Consider the following 9,561-nt stretch of genomic DNA (forward strand, 5'->3'; position numbering starts at 1 on the left):
GTGTACATCTCTTATTGCTCATAGTTTGACATGATAGTTTTATGTACTAGAGGTTATCGCTGGAGGTTTTTCCAATTTTCTTGGCAAATGGTTTGATGCTGACTGCAAAGTGTTCCAAAGAAATCACAGTTCACTTCCTCTTAAATTCTTTGCAAATTTTGAAACTTTAAAATGTAGCATTTGATGTCAAATTTTTTGCAACAAGAATAATGGTGAAACATATTAGTTGGCATGGACTATATATATTGCAGAAGTATATGCATTTTGTCTAGTTGGATCATGACTTGAGTGGAAACAGCACACAGGCACAGGACATAATGATGTACACTTCAAGGGACAGCAGTGTTGTATATCCCTTCCTATGACCTGTCCCTGTGCACAGTTTCCACTCAAGGAATATGTATGTTGGACTCTGCTTCTTGCCAGGAAGATTTGTGGGGCTGAAAAGCTTCAATACATTGCCTTCATTCACTTATAATGATGACAAAAAAGGTAGGCCATCAATCCTTTGTTGAAACTCTCTAGTTCTGAGAACATTCAAAACTAGCATTATAAATGATCCCCATGCAAGCAATATTTGAACAATGCGACAAGCGTACCTTGTCGCAGCATTGAAGGAAAGTGTGATGAAGCATGGACACGATGCTTTAAAAAAAGTCGACAGATTTCCTATCAAATACATTCGTACGCCTATAAACACGTTGCAAGTGCACTGCAAGGCAATATTTAAAACTGCCCCCCCCCCCCCATCCCTCGTTTTTTCGGGAAGTTTCAGCCTCTCACTCAAATTGTAAACCAACTAGCCTGCAAGAACGTACAACCAATAGCTTGCCAGTGTAGCGCGTCACGGAGTAGAGCCATCGAACGAGTGATGTTCGCTCGTGAGTCATCGCGAGCGTAGGCACATTCGAGGGAACGAGAAGGTTTCCGCGGGACAGCCCCTCGGAGCTCCCTACCGAGCGCGCCAAGCCAAGAGGACTCCGTGCGGCTGCGGTGACCGGTCCACAAGCAAAGAGGAGGAAGCCCGTTCCTTGCCATCAGGTGCAACCTGCGCAACTACGCTAAGGTACCAGAGTGTCTTGGATGTCCTTTTCGCTTGCCGCTGTGCGAGGAGGAGATTGAGGCACTCTACGCTGACCTCGACGTGGTCCACGCATTATGAAGCCGGATTACAGTAATCGCATCTTGGAGTCGCTGGAACATAGTGGCTCTTGATTACAGAATACGCGAGCCCCATGCGGTGAAAACTTGGGCGATGCGACACTGGCGAGCATCCCCACAAAACATACATATGCGCGTATTACGTACTTATTTGAAAGAGAAGAACCAACAACGCAGAGCAAGAAGCGGAGAAGAATAGGGAGTAGGGTTTGCTGAAGGGCCAGTTGGTACATGTTACCTCGAAGTAAAAAAAAAACTGCACTCGGAGACAGCTCATTTTGGCAGTGGAGCGAAGGCTACGGAGGCGGGCATCCACACATTCGAGTTAGTATGGCAGCTTGCAGCTGATTTCGGTTTCACCCCATAGCACCGCTAACGCTTTTAATGGGAGTGAGACATTTCGATTGTTCAGTGTACATTTCAGCGTCATGTTAAGAGTATATTTTACTTGGATAATTAAACGGCGAGTTTGCGGCCGCGCACTGGCCCACACGTCGCGGACGCCATGTTTACTTCGGAAAACAGGCGTGCAGGAAACGTGGTGCTGACTAAAATGGAAAGAAAAAAAGACACTCTTGTGAAGTGAACAATAATTGTTGTTTACCTACGACTTCCCGTAACTATTTGAGTCTCAGTATAAATAAAGCAGTGTTATTTCAGCAAGGCAAATGAGAAAATTGTCAATAGACTTAGGTATTATTTCTTGGCGCGCTAGCAGGCATGCGTTTACTACAGGGCTGCCCCTTCCCTCCAACAGCAAACGGGGTCCCTTGGAGCCATAACTCGATTCAACACCCTTTTCCGGACGATAAACAGAAATCCGGTTCTTGCGGCAGACAGATTGACCGCCGCTACGGCCAAACTTGTCACTGTCGCTTGAAAATGGCATGCGTATGATGTAATCGTCCACAGCTGTAAAGTCGTTTGACTCGGCGATCGGCACTCGGCGACAATGAATAATGGCGACAGTCAAGGCAGAGCGCGGACTCCCAGCTCGAGCGGCGTTCCGCCAGAAAGGAGCCGAAGAGGACGACCCATCACACAGCTCCAAGGCTTCACTACAAATACCTCGGGTACGAAAAGGGAGCCGCCTGGCGACCTAACCGCTTGTGACCATGAGCGGGTCATGGTAGGCCTTGAGGCGCTCCACGTTGACAATGTCGCGCCCTCGACGGCGCATGTCCGAAGATGGTTCTATGTGTTCGATCAGGTAGTTAACCGGGGATGTGCGTTCGACGACACGGTAGGGGCCTTTGTATTTGGGCAGATAGGCCAGTTGCAGTGCTAGGGACCGAGAGCCATAAAAGCGCTCCAGGGAGGAACGTGGGCGCATAAGTGGTGTTGTCACCGCGAATGCTCTTCTGCCGCTCTGTTCATGCGTTGTAAAGGTCTTGGCAAGCTCGCGACACTCTTCCGCACAGAAATAGGTGCACACTCAGATGGATCCGGCTTGTATGGAAGAATCATGTCGATTGTGTGCGACGGGCATAGGCGTGCGTCCAGGGGGGGGTGCTTTCCCTAGCCACCCAAGAAGAGGGGGGCGCAAAGTCTACCCCATGCATTGACTTATTGGGGGGGGGGGGGGGGGGGGGGCGATGGCGACGGGTGCCTTCCGTACAGTAACAAGAATGGTGAAAAACTAGTAGTGCTCTGAGGGACGGTATTGTAGGCGTTGGTGACGAAGGGCAGAATGGCATCCCGATGTGTGATCGGCGGCGACGTACATTGGGAGCATGTCGCCGAGCGTACAGTTAAAGCGTTCGATGAGGTCATTCGTCTGCGGGTGGTAAGCAGTAGTTTTGCGGTGAACGGCATGGCACGCTGAGAATGGCTTCGACGACTTCCGTCAAGAAGACACGGCATCGATAGCGGAGAAGCTCCTGGAGTGGACCGTGACTCAGCATGAATCTGTGGAGCAGGAGGACAACCCATCGCACAGCTCCAAGGCTTCACTACAGTCCATAAAATTATTGTCCCAAATAGAAGCCCAGCTTCGATCAGCTCCAAAGGCCAACTGCAACGAAATTTCACTGTTGCTCATTGGCGATAAATAAGTAGCGACTAGTAACCCCCCTCCCCCAATATTTTTTGCAGCACTGTATGTGTGACGTGCACACGCATCCAGGGGTCCCTCCTCCCTGAAGTGTTTGTGGGCGCAGTGCCAAGCAGCGCGCATGACACGCGACAAACTTATGACTCAGTGACAGTTTGTAGCGCAGAATAACATGGACACAAAATACGCGGGACGACAAACATGACTTCTGTTTTTGTCGTCTTGTGTCCTTCGTGTCCGTGTTATTTGCGCTACACACATTGTCATTGATGCAGTACCACCCGGCCGCCACAATTTGAAACTTTTGAAATCCGTCATTGTTACTAAAGAAGGGGAACTTTAAGGGCTCGTTTTTCCTTGTTAGACACAACATTAATGAGAACTAACAGACAATCAAGCCAACGCTAGTATAGAGAATGTTATTTCTAGTATTTTTGGTATAAGTGTGAAGAAATTAGAGTGGACCAAAAGATAACTAGCCGCCGGCAAGTTATCGCATTAATATTGTTACTGTGTTGTATTAATGGTAATCGCAACGTGAATTATTATTATTATTATTTATTTATTTCCAATCACCATTTCAATGTCAGTCACCCCCACCCACTTTCCCGCTTGAAAGGTAAACCGCCATGCGCGCCTGTATACATGGACATATTGGGATGTCAACCTCCCGCTGTGCAAAATCCCGGCTACGCCCGTGCTGTTGTACCCCTACTGAATCAATCTTCACAAAGCTGCAGGGCTGTTGCGGTCTGTAAATGGCACATAAAATGACCTGTGCACCTGGTCTGTAGCAGATCCTAGCACAACGCCTCCGCGATTTTTCAGCGCGCAGGGCCTGCCGCGGCGTGCGCTTTAACTTTTGGAGGTCGTGTAACACTAGTCATACCAAGGAACTGCGCAATATGTCTTGGATCACTATCAGCGAATGGTGATGGCGACGCTTTTTTTTTTTTTTAACAAGATGTCTACTTTGACTTGTTACGCTTGCGGAGGTTGTTATTGCTCCGCCGTTTTTAGTACTATGAGTTAACTTTTGTACTATCTCTTTCTTTTCCTTGTCCTCAAACAGGTTTTGTTTCAATTCCGTGCCTGTGGCCAACAAAGAGAAAGTCCACGTCAACTTGAAGGACATTTTGCTACGAAGGAAGCAGTCCTCAGCCGCAATGATGTCAGCGGGTTTGTTGCAGAGAACGTAATGCTGCAATGGCCTGTTTTCATCTCCATGTGATGCTCCCAGTCACAACCAAAAGTTAGGGACCTTGGAGTTTGAAAAACTGAACGTGAAACAGTTGTGCTCTGTTAAGGACATTGTTGTGTTACAAAGGGCCCCGTTTGTTTAAATCAGAAAAAAAAAAATAAATCTCTCAGAGCATCAGTGATTTTCTGATTGCATTAAAGAGTTCAACAGGAACTGCTAGCGAGCAGGAACATAGCACTAAGAAAAGTGGGTAAGATGTGTTTGCATGTTTGCGTTGCAGTCTTTATTGAATAGCGAACCAACGGCGCTTTGAGCGTATCTATCCAGGCACGTAGGCAAGCCCCCCCCCCCCCCCCGAAATTCGTCCAGGCTTCTATATTCCCGGGCAAATTTCTTTTTTCTTTTTGCCATGGAAAGAGCTTCTTTCGAACAATTAGGATTCCCCCCCCCCCGAAAAAAAATCCTGGCTACGTGCCTGTATCTATCTATCTATCTATCTATCTATCTATCTATCTATCTATCTATCTATCTATCTATCTATCTAAATTTGCATAGGAGGGTATGACTATGACAAACATGACTGACAGGTCATGATTTGAATAACATGACATGTCTGTCGCGTGCGTCATGAAACCCTTTCCCATGATGGCTCATACCCGCATACAACGATCAATGGTATGCGGGTATGTGCCGCAGATGATTTACGGTACATAAACTCGGGACAGCGAAAATATGCATTGAAAACTTTGATACACTTTGCATGGATTAAACAAAGGGAAGACGCCGTTTTTTTATAGTTGACTTTAGACGCCAGTGTAGTCAACGTGCCTGGTAAGCCCACGATGCACACTACTACTAAAATTGCACAAAAGACGTCGATCTACCTGGTAAGACTTTGGTCAAGGTGCGGCATCTAGGCAGCTACTCGCTGACTGCTTCGCATGAAATTGATTCCAGCAATGCGTGGGATCTGACGTGATTTTTTATTTGTTTGTACGTACTTCAGCCAAATATTTGGCTATAGCAGGAGTGGGATAAAAGAAATGATACATCTACATTCCAACACTGACTGGTACGAGGGAAAAATTATGCATGCATGAACGTATCTGTGCGAGAAGCGTATGACGCGATATTGAGGGTATGATATTGTCTAGTTGTTGAATGTGTTGAAAAGAAGTAATGTAGTTCTGTGAAGAGCAACGCGGTCAGTCGTGTAACATTACCAGTCATGTTATGCCACGCTAATACGTGCATGAAAGAAAACGTCCTTATGCTTCGTACGGGAGAAAGAAATGCTTATGAAACAATAGTGAGTCTGAAACTTACCACGTGATGCAAGGCTTTAGATGTGTTGCTGATAGTCGTAGGTCCATCTTCAACAGTGGCGCCATTTCGGGATAGTGATACAGGTGACGAGACACTTGTCCATACCTTGATGTCCTTTCGCCGAGTCGGAACCGCGGTCCTTGCTGGCTGGCTTGTGGTGTGAATTTGGAATTACGAATTCGTGCTCACTTGGGTGGATAGGTTTAAACGACAGCAAAGAGTTCCCTTCAGAACAGTCGCACGTGCTCACAGTGATGATGATTACACGAGGACCAACGACCTGTTTCACTGTCTTCTTCATCTCTCGTAGGCACGCGCCAGATGTCGCAATGCACAGTTTAACAGCGTATTGAAGGAAATACCCGCAGGATTTACCAGGGGAAACGACCTCTAAAAAGAAAAACGCTGTTGATGTGCACGGGATGGGAATGCAGAGAGAAGGCCGTGGTTTTGTGCAGTCGTCGTGTTGAGACAGCTGGTGCTGAATGCAACGGGCGATGATCGTTATGCCATTATTAACGCTAATCGTGTAGAGAGCCGCGTGGGACAACTGTCGGAACTAGCCCCTTGTCAAAAAAATGAATATAGAAATAAGCGTGCCATATCCTTTATTTTCGGCACAGATGGACATTATTGTTACTTACCTGGTTGCTCAAAATTTGCCTCAAGATCACATTTTCTGCTTCGCTTTTTCGATACAGCACGTGGCACTGTAGCCTGCTTTGTCGAAGCTACGAATGCGACTTCCGTCTACGTTTCACGACGTCATAATTAAGGTGCCGCAGTCGAGCAAAAAAAGAAACGTGTGTACTAGAACACTCTAAAGAAACTCGCAGTTTCGCCACAAAGGCGAAGAAATGAATGCGATAGCAACAAATTGGTGTGTTGTACGAAGCAAGGCTAGCAGCTAATTCCTTTAGGATCCGGCCTGGCGTAACTCTACAAAACGCTGGCATAAGGGAATACGGCCGCTCCAGCGAGCGAAGCGGTTTTCGTGCTGTCTGTACGCTTCAAAGCGAAATAAGCGGTGAGAAGCACAGCACGTACGAGCCCCGTCTGCTAACCTGTGTCGAAACAGCGCGCGCGACCGTGCCCGTTTGATCTAAGTTCGCAATTGCTGCCCGAGCGACGCACCCTCCCCTGGCACCCCTTCAGTTCATGCTCCTTCGCCCGGCGGAGCCGGCCGGCGCGTTTCATCTTTGCTTGAGCCGTGCCCGTAGGCAACTTTCGCGAGCTTTCACTCGCACAGAGAACATACGGCGCGCAGGCGAGTTATTGATTTGGCCTTTATACGGTACATGACGGCAACGGCGACGGCAAAAATATGCCTCGAGTGTCCATATAATTGCTATCGCGATAAAATGGCGGCGCGCTGGACCCGGGAATCCGTCGCTGATCAGCTTGAGCTCTATCGCACCTTTCCTTGGTCGTGACATTTAATTACGGTGTTTTGTCGAAGGCGAAACGTTTTCTGTAGGCCAAGCACTTATCGCGATCGTCGGCCTATCTTGCAAAGGGCTGCATGGCATGCAGAGCGTCGTACTATCGTGGTGCGTTTCCGTGTTGTGTTCACTGAAGTCAGCGTCACGGACGCTGAATCACTAAACAGCGGAAAGATTGTAGAAGCGGCGCAGGCTCCGGAACCAGAACGATCGGTGCAAAAACCAGCGAACGCTGCATCAAACGGTATAAGGTTGGGGCGTCTTCGTAATTCATCGTAAGGCAGAAAACATAGCTAAAAAAAGCAAGGGACGTTGTCGTACGTGAACGTGTATGTGCGAGCAAAAACTCTGAACGGTCGTCTACTTGTGCCTGGGCACTATTAATAGAGAGTTTGAAAATTGGGGACCCAAGAAATTTGTGAGCCACCAGGGCGCATGCGCAGAAGCCCGAGCCACTCGTGGGCTCTTGCGCCCGAGACCCAAAAATCGAAAACTAGCGTGGGTACCCAAGGCGTCTTGGCATATTCTCTGGTCTTGGGTCGCCAGCTGAGACGACGCAGACGGATGCACCGCGGGCCTCGGCGCAGTCTCGCATGATTTTAATTTCGCCACGTGTGGCGCAGGGGCGTAGCCAGGGGGTGGGGGGAATTGGGGGGGGGGTTCAACCCCCCCCCCCCCCGAAATTTTTCAGTTTTGCTTGCATATATACACACGCACACATACAAACGCGCGCACGAACATACATAAAGTATGGTTGAACCCCCCCGAAAAAAATTTCTGACTACGCCCCTGGTGTGGCGCCTCGTGTGTTTGACCCATTTCTCAAACTCTGCTGCTCCTCCGAACGCAAGAGCAGCCTACCCAACGCAGCTTGGGGACCCAGTGTCTTGGCCCTTGGGTCCCAATTATCAAACTCTCTAATAAGCCGCCTACTTCGCGCTGCCGGTGATTATTCGCGACAGTTCGGCGCGCAGGCGAGCCCCGGTTGCGTCCATTCGAGATACGCTGCGCCCCGGCGCCCGGTACGCCTACCGTGCCCGACGCGTGCGCCTCCGGACGACCACCGGCTTCTTTCTTCGGAGTATGCGCAGAACAGTTCCTGACGGTTCCCCACTCACATGCATAATGCATTACGGACTTGTGAATCGACGGATCCGGCGCGATGAACGCATGAATGAAACAAGAGACATCTCGACGCCTGCCGCGTTCCGTTTTCCCACCTCAATGCAGCGCGTTCGCGCTCAACTATGTTACGTCGGACCAGGGGCGTAGCCAGAAATTTTTTTCGGGGGGGGGGGGGGGTTCAACCATACTTTATGCATGTATGTTTGTTTGGTTGGGGGGTTTGAACCCCCCACCCCCCCCCCCCCCCCTTGGCTACGCCCCTGCGTCGGACCGTGGGGATTAGCTACGGCCGCCCTATTCGGTGCGTTTCCAAGAGGAGAAGTGTAATTTTGTCAAAGCCCGGGCCTGAAGTGGAGGCCGGGCCGGCAAGTGTGGTCGAGTGTCATTTTGTGCCCTGTATCCCATGGCAGAAATAAAGTTGCGAGGAGACGAGCCCGTGCTGCCCTTAGCCCCATATAATACGTCTGTGTGAAGATTGCAGAGAAGTCACCGCTTTTTTACTCACTTAATTTAAGAATAAGTTTGGTGCCAAGTTAGATTCGTTAATTCGGGAAGACGACAACATTAAACCCTGTGAATGTTTCTTTGTTAGATCATGAATTTCGTAAAACCGGGTTTCGTTAGATCGAGTTTTAACTGTCGGCTATGGCAGCAGCTGGTCGTTTTTGTGGTCATGGCTACGGTAGCTACAGTGGTTGCGATGTGGACGTCGCTATGCCGTGCTCTCTGTAGGAGATCATAAACAGAGTATTTTCCTTTACGCAACATCGCTCTCTCTCTCCCACGCACACACACGTGAAGACGAATTCGCCTTTTTTTTTTTTAACTTTTGACACACCAGGCATTTCGGGCTATAAGAACCGGATCTTAAAGGTCATGTATGCTTTTACTAACAGCATGCGCACCATAAAACTCAGTGTGATACCCGTATTTCCTGTATTACAGAAATAATGAGGTGAAGTCAGCTAAGCGCTCAGCAGCAGGGCACACCGTGAACTCAGAAACGCTTCCTGCGAAATTTGAGCGAGAACAAAGCGACCATCAGTACTGAACGTAGTACAATATTAAGTATGGAATTTTACCCTCCGTATACATAGCTATTTATTGTATCATGCGCAAAAAAAAGAAAAGAAAAGAAAACGTTTTCTACACCATCATCATCCTCAGACCTGCTAGGTGCTAATGATGATGACCCTTCGGGTGCTCTCGGAGAAGTCAGAAGTCAGAACGGAGGAAAGCCGAGCCGGCCGCAG

The 9,561-nt window shown here is 48.7% G+C and overlaps 1 protein-coding gene across 1 annotated transcript in view; it reads left to right on the forward strand.

Moving 5' to 3' along the window:
- LOC119379612 (uncharacterized) overlaps positions 1–4,592 on the forward strand; it is a 93,794-nt gene extending 89,202 nt beyond the window's left edge. The window contains exon 19 of the mRNA XM_049413424.1: positions 4,287–4,592. Within this exon, the coding sequence (XP_049269381.1) occupies positions 4,287–4,413 (127 nt within the window). The 3' untranslated portion in view covers positions 4,414–4,592. The remainder of the gene's footprint in view (positions 1–4,286) is intronic.
- Positions 4,593–9,561: the final 4,969 nt, after the last annotated feature.

This window comes from Rhipicephalus sanguineus, chromosome 1, assembly GCF_013339695.2.
Source record: "Rhipicephalus sanguineus isolate Rsan-2018 chromosome 1, BIME_Rsan_1.4, whole genome shotgun sequence".
In the NCBI taxonomy this organism is placed as follows: Eukaryota; Metazoa; Arthropoda; class Arachnida; order Ixodida; family Ixodidae; genus Rhipicephalus; species Rhipicephalus sanguineus.